The sequence below is a fragment of the Oryctolagus cuniculus genome, chromosome 18, assembly GCF_964237555.1.
Source record: "Oryctolagus cuniculus chromosome 18, mOryCun1.1, whole genome shotgun sequence".
Classification (NCBI taxonomy): Eukaryota; Metazoa; Chordata; class Mammalia; order Lagomorpha; family Leporidae; genus Oryctolagus; species Oryctolagus cuniculus.
In genome coordinates, this window is record NC_091449.1 from 50497313 (window position 1) to 50515482 (window position 18170).

Here is an 18170-nt window from a genome sequence, read left to right on the forward strand (position 1 = left end):
TGAGAACTTCAGACAAGGAAGTAAGGTCTGGAATTTTTAATCTTGCCTGGTTTTACAAAAGACCAAAGCGTGACTGCTAAAGTTCATTGCTTATGAGGGGCTGGGAAAATGCCTACAGGAACAGGGCAGTGCACAGGCCTGAGGTCTGACAATTGGGCAGGCGAGAGGCATGGCTGTGCTCCTCCCCGTTACCAGACTCAGCCCACCGGGGGCCTGGGCTCCCAAACGAGGCAAACAGGGCTAGGAGTGCAGAGGCCTGTGGCAGCAACATAGCTGGCCCTTCCAGGGACCTGAGGCTGTGAGACGCAGCTAGAAGGAAGATGCTTCTGTGCTGTGGGCAGCCTAGAGCAGGAAGTTCCCAGGGAGGCCCTGGATTTGTCCTACCCCTGGTCCTGGTCAAACGGTCTGCAGCAGCAGCAGGAGGCAAGAGGTACTAGGTCAAGAAGCCAGGGATGGGGACAGTAGGGTAAAGGAGGCTGAGCCACGGCTGGTTATTGACCTGACCTCAGAGTGTTAGGGTCAGGTCTGCCCCTCCTACAAAGCGGGACTGGACGCAGGTCACCTCTGGCAGTCGGTCTCGGAAGCGCCTGACAGCGGCCACGTTGATACTGGGGCACATGGCCACATCCAACACCCGAAGCTGCTTGCACTCCTGCCCAATGGTATCCAGTGTTCTGTAAGGAAGCCAATGGCTAAGGGCCTGACCCAGCCTGGGGCCCCAGCCCAGCCCCTGCTCCGTGGCTCCCTCTGCTCCACCTCATGGGACACACTCACTGCTCTGTGAGCTGACTGCAGCTGGACAGGTTGAGGTGCTGCAGCCTTGGCCAGGACCCGGCTGCCTGGGCCCAGCCCTCATCACTGAGGCGGCCACAGTGACTCAGTGCTAGGCGCTCTAGGCTGGGGCAGCCCCTGGCCACAGCTACCAGGCCCAGGTCTGTGAGTGCTGGCAGCAGGCTCAGGGAGAGTTGCCTCAGCTGGGGGAACTGGAGCACCTGCAAAAATGGGGTGACAAGGCATGGGTACAGTTTGGCCCTGGAATCAGCGCCTGGGGCCCTTCCAGGTTCCTCCACCCCAAGCCAGGGGAATGACCATAAGCAGCAGAAGCTCGTGAGAAAGGAACTCAAGACTTCTTAGAATTCTGGGCAAAATGTGGATTGGCCCAGGATCCTCAGCTCCACACCTTGGCCAAACTGGCATCGGTCAGCTTGCTGCAGGCTGTGAGGTCCAACTCCTGCAGGGCCTGCAGCACGAGCAGGGAGGGGCCCCGTGGCTGCAGAGAGGATTCCTTGGGGCCTGAGTCCTGATGCTCCAGCTCGGGACGTGGCTGTAGGCAGAAGCTCCCGCTGCTCAGGCTCTTCCCGAGTTTCCTCTCAAATGCTCCTTGAGAAAGACTCAGGAGGGCAGTTGAGACAGGGGCCACCCGGGGCCACCCATCTCCACCCCCAACCTTGAGAGTCTTGCACCTGGGGCATGTGCGTGGGCTCCTCACTTGGTTCTCTGAGCCCCAAAAGCCCCCAGTCGCAGAGTTCCTTGCACCAAGCCAGGCGCAAGACTGAGAGATGGGTTAGGTAGGTGCAGATGGCCTGCAGGGTCTGGTTGGTGAGGGCCACGCAGGAGGACAAGTCAAGTACCCTGAGGCTCTGGCCCAGCACTGGGATCATGGAGAACACGGAGGCATCCTAGGAGGGCGAAGAGGACAGAGGATGGCATGGCAGCTCGGTGCCTGTGCCAGCAGGCCTGGCAGGGGCTGCTTCCCAAACCCCACAGGCAATAGGGAAATACTACAGGACCAAGAGGGGGAGCAACATGGTCCCTGTACTGGTAGCAACAGGTCAGAATGGAAATGGTGGGCCCTGGCGGTGAAAGACCAGGGGGAGATTGCTGGAGGACAAAGGCGGGGCCTCTGGTGTTGGGGGAGGAAGGGTGTGCATGGAAATTTCTAAGGTAGCTGCCCCACCTGCGCCCCCCTGCCCCTGCTGAGGAGTGAGGCAGCCCTCTGACCAGAGCTTATTGGACCAGAGGTGGCCTGCTGAGCCAATCAGATATGTTCCCTCTAGAACTTGACCCAGAACTATGAGGCTGCAGCAGGGTATGGCAGGGGAAAGTTGGAGTCGGGGAAACAGGAGCTATGCGCACAGTGGAGGCAGCTGGTTTGTAGAGAGGGGTACCACAGAGGCACAAGAATGTGGGCCCAGAGAGCAGCTACGACACACAGAAGATGGAGTGGGGGTGGGAGGAGAGGCACTTTCAAGGTCGAGAGCTAGACATTAGCCTGAGAATGCCCTGGTCGTACTGACCAGGCACGGCCCAGAGGGACAGGGCTGGTCCCTATTTTAGGATCTGGCTTCGGTTATGAAATGACTGTGGTTCCCACATCACACCACCTCCTGAGGTTCCACCCTCGAGCTGCCTTCAGAGCCTCTCTCCCTCCAGTCTCCTCCTGCACCCCCTTCCTCCTGCCTCCCTGCCTCCCCAGCAGTGCCCCTCCCCAGACTGCAGCAGTCAACAAATGGGTACTTGGCATGTGAGGCCTTGGGCTGGACCTCCCTCTCCCTGGGCCCTATGGGGACTTAGGGGAGGAGTGGCCGATAACCGCAGCATCTGCTGAGGCTTCTGTCCTCCCAGACTATATCCCAAGTTCACTTCTCACTACCAACCCTTAGTCATCCCCCTCCCCTACCCCAGGCCCTCAGCTCCCAGCCCTAGAGTAAAGGACAAGGATGGTGGGCTCACCTTCAGTGAAGAGCAGTAGGCCAGCCTGAGGGAGGCCAGGGGGAGTGGTACTCCATGCAGAGGGCCCAGGGCCCGGGCCAACTCCCGCCCGCTCACCAGACAGCACTCAGCCATGTCCAGGCTCTGCAACTGCCGTAGGCCCCCCAGAGCTGTACATCCTGCGTCTGTCAGGCGTTGCAGCTTCCCCACGCACAGGCATCGCAGGTGCCGCAGGCCTCGGCTCACAGCCAAGAGCGCCCCGTCAGTCAGTTCTGAACAGCCACTGAGGTCCAGGGAGGTAAGGCCTGGTTGCTGGCGGCACAAGGTGGTCACTGCCTCTGTGGAGAGGTCTCTACAGCTGTGCAGGCTCAGTTCCTGCAGCTGCAACCCGGCCACTTGGCCCAGGGCTTTCAGGGTCTCAGGTGGCAAGCCAGTGCCTCCCAGGTCCAGGGCATGCAGCCTGCCAGCCCGCTCCTTCACAAATCGTAGCAGGTTGCAGAAAGAGAGTTTGGCAGGGTGGTAGTCCTGGGAGCCAGTGAAGCCCCGGGCCAGGCCTGGCTCAAAGCTGAGGTGGCAGTATGCCAAGGAGAGACGCTCCAAGCTGGGGGCACAGCTGCTGAGCTGGTTGAAGCTGGGGTCGGACAGGTCCCGCAGGCCAGCCAGGTTGAGCTCACGGAGGCCACTCAGAGCCTTTTGGACACTCTGTGCTGTCTCAGGATGAGCCAGTAGTGTGCCCGACGTGAAGAGGCTGTTGCAGCCACTGAGGTCAAGGATCCGCAGGGCTGGGCAGCCCAGGATCAGGGCCACAAAGGAGGCCTCTGTGGGGCTGCCTCCACCCAGGCACAAGCTCTGCAGGTGTGGGCCTAGATAGTGGGCAACAGACTGCAGCACCTGGTGTGAAGCTGGTGAACCATCCAGGTTGATGAGGCCAATGCAGGAGATGCCCCTGAGGCCCAGGCTCTTGATGGCCGAGAGGGAGGCAGAGGACACAGGGATGTTGTACCGCACATTTATCTAGGGGGCAGCAGCAGGCCAGAGGTCAGTCCTCCAGCCAGAGGTTGAGAACAGGTCAGCAAAGGCTCTTCCACAAGGGGAACCCACCAGGTGGATGAAGTCATGTGTAGCTGGGTGGGGGTGTGAGGAGGAAGTGGAGCTGCGAAGACCAGTCACCCAGGGATGAGAGAGAAGGCTCTGGGGGGAGGGCAGGAAGGTTAGTTAACAGACAAAAGACTGGATGCTGGGGAGCGAGGCGGTCAGGGACAGCATGGGGAGGGAGCTTGCTGAGCCCAGGAGGGCTGAGATGTCAGTTGGAGGCCACCCAGGGAGTGGGAGGATAAAGTATGCCAGACCCCAGCCTTTGGGACTTTCAGAAGGAGGCTGATCCACAGGCTTCGTCTCCTACTTCAGGGTCTCAGCATTAGCTAAGCAACCAGCCTCCCTCACTTTCTAGAAAGCACATCAGTAGCTCTCAGAGCAACTGAAGGCAGAAGTGAGGCAGGTGTCACTCACCACACCCTCTGAGGCCCAGGCGCCAGAGGACTGGGGAAGGCAGCGAGTCCTGGGTCCTCTGGTGGCCTGTGTTTCAGGCACATGAATGTTTACAAAATTGGCCATATATGTATACGTATACATGTGCACATGCATGAACTAAGACATGTGGGACTGGGTCGTGGTTGCCTGGGTTCAAGAAGTGCTTGTGGGAACTGGCGCTATGGCAGAGCAGGTAAAGCCACTGTGTGCAGTGCCAGCATCCCACATGGGCACCTGCTCCACTTTCGATTCAGCTCTGCTACGGCTTGGGAAAGTGGTAGAAGATGGCCTAAGTCCTTGGGTGATGTGGCCATTTGGGGAGTGAACCAGCAGATGGAAGAACTCTCTTTCTTTCTCTCTCTCTCTCTCTCTCTACTTCGCCTCTCTGTAACAATGCCTTTCAAATAAATCTTTAAAAAAATTTTTAGAAAGATGTGCTTGTGACCCTGGGACACATCTCTGGAGGGGACAACTTTGTGATCTCAGAAGTGCCACAGAGGAAGAGGGGTACGAGAGTGGGGAGCACACAGCTGCAGTGGCGTGGAACTCGGTAGGTGAGCTCAGGGGCAAGTCTTGGGAATGAGCTGGCTTGTGGAAGAGGCCCCAGTGAAGGATATATTGTCCTAGAACCTTTCCTAATCTTGTGCCAAAGGAAGCTGGTGTCATGTGTGTGGAACAGGTCTGTAGTGAGAGGGCAGCGTGGCCGTGGCTTCTAAAATCCCAGCCCCATTTCCCCACCTCTGCCCAGGTTGCAGGCAAATGGGCCTCAAAGAAGACTTGTTTGTTTTCTCAGGTGCAGGAAGGCAAGCTCTCTGTAAACCTGTCTTGTCCCTAGCTGCTGTTTCCTGCTTGTACCCCACAGAACATGAGCAGCCAGGAATCAGAATGGCACACAGGATGTGCTCTGGCAAGATACCTATCAATAGAATTCTCCCAGGAAGCACAGAGCTCATTCCTGGTGGAGGAACCAGCCTGGCTTCTGCCCGAGAAAGCAGCAGCCACCCCTGGCTGCCACAATGGGAAGGCATGTGTGGAAGGGACAGGAACCAGCTCCTGGCCTCTTTCACAGGAATCAGGGGTCACCAGGTCCCCTTCCAGACCTCACTTCTGGTCATTCTGGGTGAGAGGAATGCTTACCACAGACACCCTCATGCTGGGGTAGAGGCGACTCTCCCAAGAGCCAGTCTGCCTCAGATTTACGGAGAGCCGGGGAAGACCCCAGTGTAAGGGTGGGGAAAAGGGTGACAAAGAGAGACCAGAGAGGCTATGTTTCAGAAAGCAAGGAAGAACATGCATTCAGCCACTGCCAATGTCACTGCAGGACAGGTGAGTCAGTCTGATGCTAAACAGAGCAAATGCTGGTGGCGGGAGCTGGCTGCAGAGGCAGTACCTGCCCCCGTCCCCCACCCCCCCAATGATGAGGAGTCTCTGTGAGCCCTGCACACCCCAGCTCCAGCAGCTGCAGCCACTGTAGGTGCTTAGCTTGCCTTCCATCAGAGCCTGCGTGGCCAGGAATGTTCCCACTCCCACTGCCTCTCAATAACAAGGTAGGCAAACAGACATGAGAAGGCACTGGCAGTCATCCCAGGCCCCAAGTCCAGGGCTGGCTGCTGGCACCAAGTCACTTGAAAAAGAGGCGGGACCTGGCTGGAAGGAATTCTAGCTATTGGGAGAAGGAGGGGCTTGAGACCATCTCTGGTATGCCACCATTTTGCTTGGTGGGTTGAGGACAGCCTCTAAGTCATTGCCCTGCTCTTGAGGCCACCTGAACTTAAACTGCAATGGCCAGGAAAAGCCCTTTACAGATATTATCTCTGTGGGGGGCACAGTAGCAGGCAGAGCATGCTTCCTGGGTGCTGGACTTTGGCTCTGGTACAAGAGTAGCCCTAGGTGCTTCTAAAGGTTCAAGGGAAGAGTGCCTGCTTCAACCACAGAGGGACCAACACGGCCCCTGGTCTCCTCTCCCAGTGCTGGGATCTTAAAAGGAACTGCTGGGCTGGACTTGTGGCGCAGAAAGTTAAATCTCCACCTGTGATGCCAGCATCCCATAGGCACCCAGGTTTCAAGTCCCGGCTGCTCAACTTCCAATACAGCTCTCTGCTAATGCACCTGAGAAAGCAGTGAAAAATGGCCCCAAGTACTTGGACCCCTGCCATCCATATGGGAGACTCAGATAGAGTTTCAGGCTCCTGGCTTTGGCATGGCCCAACCCCAGTCATTATGGCCATTTAGGTAGTGAACTAGGGGATAGATCTTTCTCCTCCCTGGCCCCTCTTCTCTCTGTAACTCTGCCTTTCAAATAAATAAATCTTTATTAAAAAGAGTAATTGCAAAGTCACTTGGAGAATGCCCTGGATCTGTTAAAGGTGACACATGGCCCTGGACTGCAGGAGGCCAGGGTCTTGTATCAGGCGAAGCCCTGGCTGAGCCTACAGACCTTGGTTCGGGCTGGGAAAGGAATCTGATGGAGACAATGCTCTCCCTCCTGCGCACCACAGGAACCAAAGCTACCACACCCACTCTCCTCCAGAAGACACTGGGAAAATGCCTGCTCTGGCACCGAGGGCCAGGGGACTCTAGAGAGGAGTCTGCTTCTACAGGCTCATCCAGGCTTGAATAAACAGCTCAGGAGGGAGAGGGCAGCTGAGGGCGGAGCTGTCTTCAGCTCTTGCTTCACAGTGAGCAGCCTAGTGGCAGCCAACCACGGCTCTTCCCAGCAATGGGCAGCACCCGGGTACCTGTGGGGGCACTGGCTTTGCCTGAACCCTATTTAACAAAAACTGAGATTAAGTTAACTAAGGGTAGATCTGGAGAAAAAAGAAGTCACCAACTGCAGCCTCCAGCCTGGCCTGCTGAGACAGAGGCCCCAGCTGGCCCTGGTAAGCCAGGATCTTCCACTGCACCTATGGGCTGGGGGCGCGATCCCCTTATCTGCCTGCCCACATCCGGGCCCTGGGAGATGGTTCCTGTCAATAAGGTTCTGCAGCCTGTTCTGCGGGACATGGTGGTGAGGAATGGGCAGGGCCCCAGGTGCCTAAGAACCTGTGGCCTGGCTATCCTAATGCTGCCAATCAGGTGGGGCTGAGGTTTGCAGAGGCATCGGATGGGTCTTTGACAAAAATTCTATGTGGAGTCTACCATTAGCGGGAGCAACCCGAGCTCAAAAATGGTGGACCCTTAAGATCCTAAACAATGCCCCAGCCTCCTCCTCCAATATCACCTAAGCCCAGGGGCCTGGCTTCCCATTTTGCCTCCTCTGCCTTCTCCTTTGCTGGCCTCTACTAGCTTCACCCTGAGACTGCTTGTCCTAAGGGCCCAGCTGCCCTGCCTCTGTCAAGCCACTGTGCCCATCCTCCTGGCCCAGCCAGGTATGATGAGACAAGATGCCTCCTCTGGGTCTGTGCTGGGGATATGGAATGCTGCCCAGGACACCAGGCTCTTCCCTCTCACCTGCACTACCAGCATCGCCTCCCCTGCTTCTCTTCCTTGATCCCTGTCCACTCCCGGCCTCCAAGATCTCTCTTCAAGCCCACCAACTTCAGCTCCTGGGCCTGCTGCAGCAGCCTCCCCTCACCCCAGCCTTCTCAGAAAAGCAGGCAAAACCATCAGGTGGGAGTCCTCCCCTTTCCCTGGTCACCAGCTGGCCCCTGGCAGCACCCATCCTAACCTCCTTCCCTCTCATGCACTTCTGGTTCCGGTCGGCCCCTCTCTTCTGGCCCACTGGGCTGTTTCCACCTTCCCTTCTAGGAACTCTGCTGTTTCTGCCTTCTCCTTCCTCAGAGGCCACAAACACCCCAGAGCCCTAAGCAACAACAAAAAGGCTCCCTCAGCCTGTCGCCCTCTTCTCACCCTCGCTTCTCCCTTTCCTCCAGAGTCTGGCTTCTCGGGAGCAAAGGGCACACCCACACCTGGGCTGGTACCCCTACTTCCCCTTGCCTCGCTCATCTGCCCCTCCACCACTGTCCCCACAGAATCAACCATTCCTGGCAACAGCGCCCCTCTGGTAAGGCCACCAGTATGTGAGGGCTTCTCTCAAGACCTCCCACGATATCCTCTCAGCTGTGCCCTGCTATGAATGCCAGTAGCCCTTCATGTCCCTGATGTCCTCTGCCCCTGGAGACTCAGTGACTCTGCCCTCTTGGTTCTCCGCCTCTCTTCCAGCCTACTTCCATCAGCCTCTTTTGGGGTCACCAAAGAGAGACCAGTCCATGAGTATGAATGAATGGGCTCCCTCCAGACTGTTCCATGCAATATAACACACACAATCTATGTCCCTCTCCATGTGCACTTGGTCCTGGGGGACAATCATTCCAACTGCTTTCTTTCTGATCCATCTGATTTTCCTGGGAGCCGACTGCTTCCTGAACTCTCTCCAGATAACAGATTCAACATGCCGAAATCTCAATTCACCATCTTATTCTCCAAAACCCTGCTCCTTCTCGTAAATTTTCGCCACCCTCCACTGAGGCACCCAAGTGGGAAATCTGGGAGTTATCCTAGACTCCTCCTTACTCCCGCGTCTCCAATGTCCGAAGTCCCTACAATGCCATTTCTCTGCTGTACTGAAATACGTTCCTCTATTCCAATGCCACTGCTGCTGCTTCCCTTCGGTCCTGTGTGGTTGGCCCAGAGTCAATCGCAGCAGTGTCCTCCTCCTTCAGTCTTTCTGACTCCAGGCGTCCTCGGGCTCGACACCGAGACACTTTCCAGAAGGCAAACCTGGATGTGCTGTTCACACCCTCAGGCAGGTCTCCATGCCCACAGGACAGGGCTAGGTTTCCTGGGCGGCCTTCAAGACCCCACCTCCTTCTGCAGCCCGTATCTTCCCACGCCCACTCCCCTTCCTTGGCAGCTTTGAGGAGGCTCACTCATGTGAAATGCTGTGGCATGCTGCCTGCCTCTACTTAGCGGTTCTCCATTTCTGGGGGTGTAGGGAGCAGAGCCCACCCCTCACCTACTTCTATTTGGCAAACATGTTTTCCTCTCTTGAGGCTCAGGCTGAGCATCTCCTCCTCCACGGAGTCCTTTCTGAATGTTCTCTGAATCCTGGATGCGTCTCAGAGATGTAGAGTTCGAACGCAGCACCCTGGCCCCTTTTAGCTTGTGCTTGGCCCCCTCTTAGCACAAACTCCCAAGTGCTGTGTCTTCCTCAATGCTGTGCCCCTCCCGCCCCGCCCCCACGCGCCCAGCACAGTGCTAGGCACACACAGGAACAGCTAAGGAAGTGGATGCCTCCAAGACACTTCCTCCACAAACAGCTCCCCGCATCCCCCGACTCCCCTGCTTCCTCAGGAAGACGTGACACCCTCTGCATCCTCTGCAGGTCAGCCCTGTGCTCTGAAGCCCGTGTCTGCACCACCTCAGGCGGCATCCGCCGGCCCTGACCTCTCTTCTCCCCACACGCACCCTTCCTTAGTGACTCTCTAAGCATTTGAGCACATTTGGAATTTCTCCCAATCAAAATCCCTTTGTCAAGCCCACCTCAAACTCTCATTTCTGCCCTGTTTTCTTTTTGTTAAGTTTATTTATTCGAAAGACAGAGAGAGAGAAAGACAGAGACAGAGACAGAGAGATACAGAATTTTCCATCTACTAGTTTACTTTCCCAATGTCCAAAACAGCCAGAGCTGAGCCAGGCTGAAGCCAGGAGACAGGAATTCCATCCAGGTCTCCCATGTGGGGGCAGCTTGGCCCAGGTTACTTAAGCCATCATCTGCTGCCTTCCAGGGTGTACATTAGCAGGAAGCTGGATTGGAAATGGAGGTGGGACTTGAACTCAGGCCCTCTGATAGGGGAGGTAGGCATCCCAAGTGGAGGCCTTAACTGCTGTGTCACAATGTCCTCCCCCCATTTTTGCCTTGTTGATTTCCTTCCTCCCTAGGGGAAATTCCTTGCAACTGAGGTCACCCTCCATTTCCTTCCATCTCTCATTCACTCCTCGACCAACCTGGCTTTCTCTCCCAGATTCCAAATATTCCTGAAGCCTTTAGTGACCTCTTTGGGTATCACATATCATGGACATTCCTTGTTTTTTACTCGGCTGGACTCTGGGATTAACACTAATTATCCACTCAGCCCTTAGAACGCTTTCTTGCTTTTGACTTCTAGGCCCTCCTCTTTCTGGGGGCTCCTCGGCCCCCTCTCCTTCCTGTGACCTTGGACTGGTGTCCAGCCCTGGGGAATTCTCTGGCCTGCAGTGCCTTTGGCGCTTCATGCTGTCCCCTGGGAGAAGCTGCTCAGCTCTGTGGCTCTAACTTCCATCCGTTCCTTCATGACACTCATATCTATGTCTTACCCAGAAACTTCCCTTGAATTCCTCACCCAGAAATCTAACTATCGCACACAGATGTCTCATGTTTCAAATGCTCATCAAGTCTAAAATCAAATTCCTTTGGACAGGAAGATCAATGACACTGATTATTCAACAACAGACCTATTTATACACACTCATTTGATATATGACAGAGGAGGCTTCCAAACAAACAGGGAAAGGGAAGATAAGACATACACAGGCGCCTGGACTGTTTGAAAACAAATCTGTTCAGCTTCTTATCTCATAGCATAGATCAAAATAGATGTCACCAATAAAAAATACAAGACAGAAGAAACAATTTCACTGTAAACCTAACACTGCCTTTAAAAATAGTCTATTTTAAAGAAAAAAAAGAAGAGTGTATATTTACCAAATCTCCAAAGGGATCTTTAAGTTTAAAAACAATGAAAGAAATAGAAAAAGATGTTCAGAATCAACAACTTAGAAATTTAATTTCTGTATCTCGTACGTAAAAACATATCTACAAATCAAAAGACAAATAGGAATGTATTTCAACAAATATACAAATATCTTTAATATGTAAAAAGTTCACACACACAGATTGAGAAGGAAAATCACGAACTGAGTAGTTAAGTGGATAAAGATGAGTAAACAGAAAGGGGAAATACAAATGGTCAGCTGGTGAGAACTGCTCACCTTCACCAACAGTCAGGTGAGTCAGAAGGAGAACAGTGAGCCACCACGAGCTCAGATGTCTGCATTTGTCCCCCAGCTGGGCGGCCTCCCTAGACTCAGTCCATTCTGTACTGCAGTTTTCTCAGGCACAACACACCTTGTCACTAGCTGCCTTAAGATGACCATATTCAGGAAAAAGCCCAGGCTCTGGGGCCGGGCCCATCAGCCAGCTTACAGTCTACCTGGTTCCAGCCGCCTCGTCTACCACCCACGCCATACACAGCTCAGCTCCAGGCACAGGGAACCTGCGTGGTCACTGCCAGAACCATTCCACACCTTGGTGCCTTCCCCTGGAAGACCAACCTTCTCCTCATCCTCTGCTGTCAGGAAGCCTTCCCTGAGGCTGCCACTGGCCTCTGGCTGCCCTTCCCCATGCTCCTCTTGTACCCTCGCATTCCAGTGTCACAGCACTGAGCGCACCATAGCACGATCATTCCTATCACCCTTCTCCTTCACTCGACTGTGAGCCCCGTGGGGGAACTGCATCTTTTTCACCTGTTGGGCCCCAGCCTTGTATCCCAAGCCCTTTGTGTACGCATGTATGTATGTATGTGCATATGCACACGGATAGATGGACGGATGATATGTAAGTAGGACCATGAGAAAACCGGGGAGACAACGGACAAAGGACTGGGTAGGGGTGGGGTCCTTACCTCCCGAAGCGCATTCTGAGCTGCACAGTACCAAGTCCGACTCACCAGGGAGGCCTCTTTCTGATCTGACAGAGGCAGGAAGCTCAGAATATACGTAAGCATCTAAGGGAAAAAGACAGGGCATTGGGGGCTGTTAGAACTGGGGCCTTTGGAATCTACCCCAGCCGATGCCGGCGCCGCGGCTCACTAGGCTAATCCTCCGCCTGTGGCACCGGCACCCCAGGGTTCCAGTCCTGGTTGAGGCGTCGGTTCTGCCCTGGTTGCTCCTCTTCCAGTCCAGCTCTCTGCTGTGGCCCGGGAAGGCAGTGGAGGATGGCCCAAGTGCTTGGGCCCTGCACCCCATGGGAGACCAGGAGGAAGCACCTCCTCAGGCCATAGCGGCCACTTGGGAGGTGAACCAACAGAAAAAGGAAGACCTTTCTCTCTGTCTCTCTCTAACTCTGCCTGTCAAAACAAAACAAAACAAACAACAACAACAACAAAAAAAAAAACTGGGGCCTTTGGAATCTACCCCAGCTAATAAACACCGTGGCTCTGGGGGTACCAAGCACTGGCTTCTAGATCATCTTGAATCCAAAGCTTCATGGAGTATTCACTTCCTCTCTCCAGCCTCAAGGAATCTGTTGAGAACAAATCTTTTCTGACACCTGGTGGGGTGCAGACTTCTCCCAAATCAAGCTTCCTGCCCAGTTGGATTGAAAAAGCTTGGGTACTGGGGCCAGATAAACTAGTTCAATCTCAGGCTGAGCCTTGTTTTCCTTATCTGTAAGATGGCAGTTGTAGTGAGATGCAAATGAGCTGTTCTAAGAATTATTTAACATAGCAAAAGAGCTTGCATAGCAAGTCAGGTGTTTCTTTTCTCTCTTCCTCCAGTCCTCCCAGGGCAAGTTCCCTGGGGTAGACAGACACACACACACACACACCTCACACACCTTCTTTTCCATTTTGCACTGCCAACTTGCCTCCTCAGCTGGCTATGAAGATTTTGGCCCACCAAGACCCAGCCTGGAAGGCTCCTCTCCACCCACACAGGAGGCCTCAAGGCTGCTGTAGTAAGATTAGAAATCCAAAGAGAACTGGGAAAGGGATGGCTGTGAGGCTAGGAATGATTGGTATTAACTATTTCTTTCCTCTAGAATCTTCTCTCCTTGAGTGCTGTCAGATGCTTTTCTAAGGTTTCATCTGGCATTCCAATTGCCCTGTTTCTGGATTCTTCTGTGGCTACCAGGGTTGAGAACTGGGGCTTTTGATGTTCCATTTACCAATACAGGAATAACAAGCAATTTAATAGCCCCATATTCTCCTCCTACTATCCAAGTGCTAGTCCAGTATTACCAATTGTCTACTGAATCCTTCACCCAAATGCTTATCACCCTCCCCCGCCAATCTCAACCAAGATTCATATCGTGCCCTCAGTCCAAAACAGCCCCTCCCTCCTAACTGCCCCGTGGCACCAGCGCACCCCCTGGAAGGTCCATATATTTGGACTCTTCATGTTCTTCACGTGAGGCACAGGCTTTAGGCCAGGCTCATCTCATTCTGCGCTAGATTCAGTCAAACCCCAGCTCTACTACTTCCTAGCTGGGTGACCTCAGGTAAGATGCTTGACCTCTCTGAGCTCTAGTTTTCATATCTGCAAAATGCGGATATAAAAAAATCCAGATGATAGTCTTATGAGAATTGAATTTTATACACATTGATGTATTAACATATACATATTATATATGATACATAATGCTTGACAATCCATAAATGACAGGTGGGTGGCTGTTATCAATATTTCTACCTTTGCAATTTTACTACCTCAGTAGTTCAGATTTTCACCACCCCAGAACTGGATTCCTTCCACAATCTTCCACCTGCTTTCCTGGCCTCCACCTTCATCCTGGATAATCCATTCTGCAAACTGCCCCAAGATTAATTTCCTTTTTTAAAAACAACATTTTCAGCCTCCACACACCCCTGCTGAAAACCTCCAGGGTTCCCCAGAACTCTCAGGATAAAGTCTCCACTCCTGCGGTAGCACTGCCAGGCCTCCACACCTGTCCAGACCCGTGGTCCCAGAGCTTTCCCTACCCAATCTCCCTCCTGTCCTACGCAAGCCCAGCGTGTCCACTCCCTCTTGCCTACATGGGCCTCTGGGCTGCCAGGCCTTCTTGAACCCTGACTTCACGAGCCTGCTCTGACCTCTCCTTCCCTCCTCAGACACCCAGAGAAAGGAGGGGCTCAGTCCATACTTACTGTACTAAGTCAAGGATGGACAATCTTCTACCTCTATTTTCACCAAAAGTTTGCTCAGGGACGGGGTGGGGATATAAAAGATGATTACTGAGAGCAGAATGACTGGGAGGACAGGCTTTGGAGACAGGGGGGCTAGCATATAAAGAAAGAATTGACGGGGACTGAGATGGACCGAGCAGGGCAGCCTATCTTGTGGGGGATGAGCTGCCAAGCGCAGGAGCAAAGGGAGAGGGATCAAACCTGTCACCACAGGAGGAAGCAGGGACACGATTCACGAGGCTGGGGTGGGGCTGGACTCTGTAGACTCTAGGCAGTGGTGAGGATGTGGTGCCAGCTCGTGGAGCCCACCCCGAGGGGCTCCTAGAGATAGGATTAGTCATCCATGGGATCTATGGAGACGAACGGGTATTCTCTGGGGCCAAGGGGGAAACAGACGCCATTGCATGGGTCTCCGTGGGGGTGGCAACAGGCCTGTTTTCTGCTAAGGACAGGGAGTATCATTCCAGGACTGAGAGGAAAGGGTGGCCAGTGTTCTGAGGGCAGCAGGAGGGGGCTGCCAACCCTCAGGGCAAGAGAGGGGGAGGCCATTCCAAAAGCCACTGGGGACAAAGCCTGTTACCTCCCAGCTAAGGTGGGCAGCTACCAGCTACGGAGATGGAACTCTCCTATGGGGTGAGAGAGAGAGGCGCCCATCACTAGGGGACTAGGGAGTGCGTCGAAGGCCTGTCCTCACCACAGGACCTCAGCACCAAACCCGGAGTTGATGCGAAGGGAGCAGGTTCTTTCCCACCGCCGGGAAGGGGAAGCAGCCGTCTCCACCAGGCGGAAGAAACCGAGCGAACATCCGAAGGGACCACCGGGGTTAAGATGGGTCACCCTTCGGGAATGATGGTGTGGAGCGGACATCTTCCAGAAATGAGGGGGTGGGGCGGCCATCTCGAGGGAAGGGCACGGGCCGAGGGCCCGTCCTTGCTGAGGTGACAGCAGCCGTCTCCTGGGGCCGATAAAGAAGGGGAGGGATGTGACTCCCCCAGCTAAGGGGATGGAGTGGCCCAAAGACGCGGCCGTTACCGAGAGCTGGCAGGTCCCGGGATCCGTCGGGCGGGTTACTGCCGACAGGCGGGAGGGCGGGCTAGCTGTCTCACAGCCCCTCCCCGAAGCCCGGGACCCCGAGGGCGGGGCCTGTCCGGACCTAGGCCTGAGGGCCGCTTCCTCTCACCTCCAGGGGCAGCGACTCCGCCATCGCATCCCGGCCGCCTCCGCCCCCGCGCAAGGCTTTCTGGGAAATGTAGTCCCGTCTGCGCTAGGGGTGGGACTTGGGAAGGAAGTGGACCCCACTTCCGTCCATGATCTTGACGAATTCGTTCTGCACCGGAAGTCCATGCACTGCCGATGTGGTACCTACTAACTGCGGCTTCCCTCGCTTTCGGTTCTTTCTCCTGCTGGGTCTTTGCGTCTCACCATGGCGGTAAGGAGGACGAGTAGAGTAGGGTCCACATGGGCAAAGCGCCCCCGGGGCTGGAGAGTAAAATCCGTGGAAGGACACCAAGGGATACGTGGTGGCCCCGGGGGACGCCATCCCATGGCTGGACTATACTAGAACGAGCGAGGGATGGGGGGAGATGGTGGCGCAGGACCGTACCAGAACTAGAGGGGGTGGGCTTCCGTGCTAGATCCGAGCTACTCCCGTGGAGATCGAAGAGGCGCCACTCGTTTCCATTCCAGAGTACCCCTGAAGGAGTTGTCGGCCTAAAACTAGACTTGGCTGGGAAAGTATTGGCCTATGGTTGGATTGTGCCAGGTCGAGTAGGAGGCCAGTCCTAGCTGGGGGTGCGGGAAAGATGCTGTGAGTCCTCGATGGGGTGGACTGGAGGAGGGGCGGATACCCCAGGGGTTGTGTTGGGCTTGAGCACCAGGGGACCTGCGGTGTCAGGGAACTCGGGAGCTAACCCTGACGGTGGGGGCAGTGGAACGAGCTCTGACAGTGTCACATCATGTCTCTGCAGCCCAAGGGCAAAGTGGGCACGAGAGGGAAAAAGCAGATATTTGAAGAGAACAGAGAGACGCTGAAGTTCTACCTGCGCATCATCCTGGGGGCTAATGTAAGTGCTGCCTCCTCGTTTCTGTATCCATCCAAAGACCCACAGCCCTCAGCACCATTCGGCGGTGTGGCATCTGAAAGCCAAGACACCAGCAGAGAGCAGCATCCAAGGAGAAAGGAGAAAGGGTCCTTGCACAGCGAAGTGGAATTGAGGGCAGGAGGTCTTGCTGGACTCGAGAACCCCTCCCACCCCAATGCACAGGGTTTCTTTAGGGGTGGGCACTTGGCACAGTAGTTAAGCTGCCAATTGGGATGCCCATATTCCATGTCAGAGCGCCTGGATTCAGCTTCCTGCTAATGTTGCCTCACCTGGGAGGCCGTAGGTGACAGCTCAAGTAGTTGGTCCCAGCCACCTACATGGGAGCCCCAGATAGAATTCCAGGCTACTGGTTTTAGCATGGCCCGGCCCAGGCTGTTGCAGGCATTTGGGGAAGGAACCAGTGCATGGGAGAACTCCCCCCCACCCTCGTCTCTGCTTTTCAGGTAAATAATAAAAAATTTTAAAAGGATCACAAAGACTTCTTTGCTGGGCTGACTTGGTGTCAGAGGAGAGTCTGGGTACCTGCGTCTTAGAGCAGGGCTCCTCCCCCAACACTAGAACAAACTTTGTCTTTCCATAATCTGTTCGAATTCTTAGATTTGAGAGAGGCCCGTGGTTTGGGGTAGCTTTTTATTTTCTTATTGATTTATTGGAGAGAGAGACAGACAGAGCTCCCATTTGCCTCTTCACTCCCTAAATATCTGCAACAGCCAGGGCTGGGCCAGCCTAAAGCCAGGAGCTGGGAATTCAAACCATGTCTCCCAGAGGGTAGAGGACCCAATTCCTTGTGTCATCACCTGCTGCTTTCCAGGGTGTGCACCTGCAGGAAGTTGGGGTTAGAGGCAGAACCAGGCACTCCAATTGGCTGTGTTGGCTGCTATGCTAAAACCCACGTCGGGGGAGCTTCTGACCTCAGCCTGATCCTGTGTTTGCTTACAGGCCATTTACTGCCTTGTGACCTTGGTCTTCTTCTACTCATCTGCCTCATTTTGGGCCTGGGTAAGTATCCCCTCCTAGGAGGTGGAAGAGTGCAGGTGTCAAGGGGTCAGTGCCTGGTCTTTGATATCCCTGTTCTTGTTCTGCAGATGGCCCTGGGCTTTAGTCTGGCAGTATATGGGGCTAGCTACCACTCTATGAGCTCGATGGCACGGGCAGCCTTCTCTGAGGATGGGGCCTTGATGGATGGTGGCATGGACCTCAACATGGAACAGGGCATGGCAGAGTGAGTGTCCCCCACCGCCAGCCCAGGTGAGCGGCCCCAGGGCTGGGGCGCTGGGGCCCACATAGCCCAAGAGCCACAGCTACCTGTACCTGGAGGAGGGCAGAAGGGAGCCGAAGCGGGGCCCATCCACTGTCTTTGGCAGCCTCCCTTCTATCCACAGGCACCTTAAGGATGTGATCCTGCTGACAGCCATCGTGCAGGTGCTCAGCTGCTTCTCCCTCTACATCTGGTCCTTCTGGCTTCTGGTGCGTGGGCCGGGGGTGGGGGTGGGGGTCCCAGTAAAGGGCATCTGACCCTCCCCACCTTCCATTCCTACACGTGGCCTCAAGTTACCTTTCCTCTCCTAGGCTCCAGGCCGGGCCCTTTACCTCCTGTGGGTGAATGTGCTAGGCCCCTGGTTCACGGCAGACAGTGCTGCCCCAGCACCAGAGCACAACGAGAAACGGCAGCGCCGACAGGAGCGGCGGCAGATGAAGCGCTTGTAACCATTGACGTGGCCACAGGCTGTTAGCCCTGGGTGGCCCTTAGTGGGCTGCCTGGCCCTCACGCCTGGAGCTATGAGGGGCCTGGTCCAGGGTCAAAGCAGTCTGGAGTATAGGATTGCTGAATAAACGGCTTAGGATGCGAGTCCTGCCTGCGGGTGATATTGAGGGGCCAAGGCAG

The 18170-nt window shown here is 55.0% G+C and overlaps 2 protein-coding genes across 5 annotated transcripts; one reads left to right on the forward strand and one right to left on the reverse strand.

Annotated features, from left to right (window-relative positions):
* Window positions 1-21: 21 nt before the first annotated feature.
* On the reverse strand, window positions 22-15507 carry LOC100347141 (F-box/LRR-repeat protein 2). Of its 4 annotated transcripts, none has more exons than XM_051847182.2 (7): window positions 15364-15507; window positions 11904-12005; window positions 2830-3726; window positions 1464-1679; window positions 1181-1324; window positions 775-992; window positions 22-674 (listed from the first exon to the last, which is right to left on the reverse strand). In XM_051847182.2, the coding sequence occupies exons 1-7, from the start codon at window positions 15385-15387 to the stop codon at window positions 506-508; spliced, it is 1770 nt and encodes a 589-aa protein (XP_051703142.2). In that variant the 5' UTR covers window positions 15388-15507; the 3' UTR covers window positions 22-505. The 4 variants fall into 4 exon arrangements, with proteins under 4 accessions (XP_051703142.2, XP_002711649.3, XP_008255665.3 ...); XM_002711603.5 differs by having other exon boundaries at window positions 2734-3726; XM_008257443.4 differs by lacking the exon at window positions 15364-15507 and adding an exon at window positions 15216-15350 and having other exon boundaries at window positions 2734-3726.
* On the forward strand, window positions 15482-18134 carry TMEM208 (transmembrane protein 208). The gene is made up of 6 exons (XM_002711598.4): window positions 15482-15612; window positions 16151-16246; window positions 17225-17284; window positions 17371-17507; window positions 17668-17752; window positions 17855-18134. Exons 1-6 carry the CDS (start codon window positions 15607-15609, stop codon window positions 17990-17992), a joined length of 522 nt encoding a protein of 173 aa, XP_002711644.1. The 5' UTR covers window positions 15482-15606; the 3' UTR covers window positions 17993-18134.
* The last annotated feature ends 36 nt before the right edge of the window (window positions 18135-18170 follow it).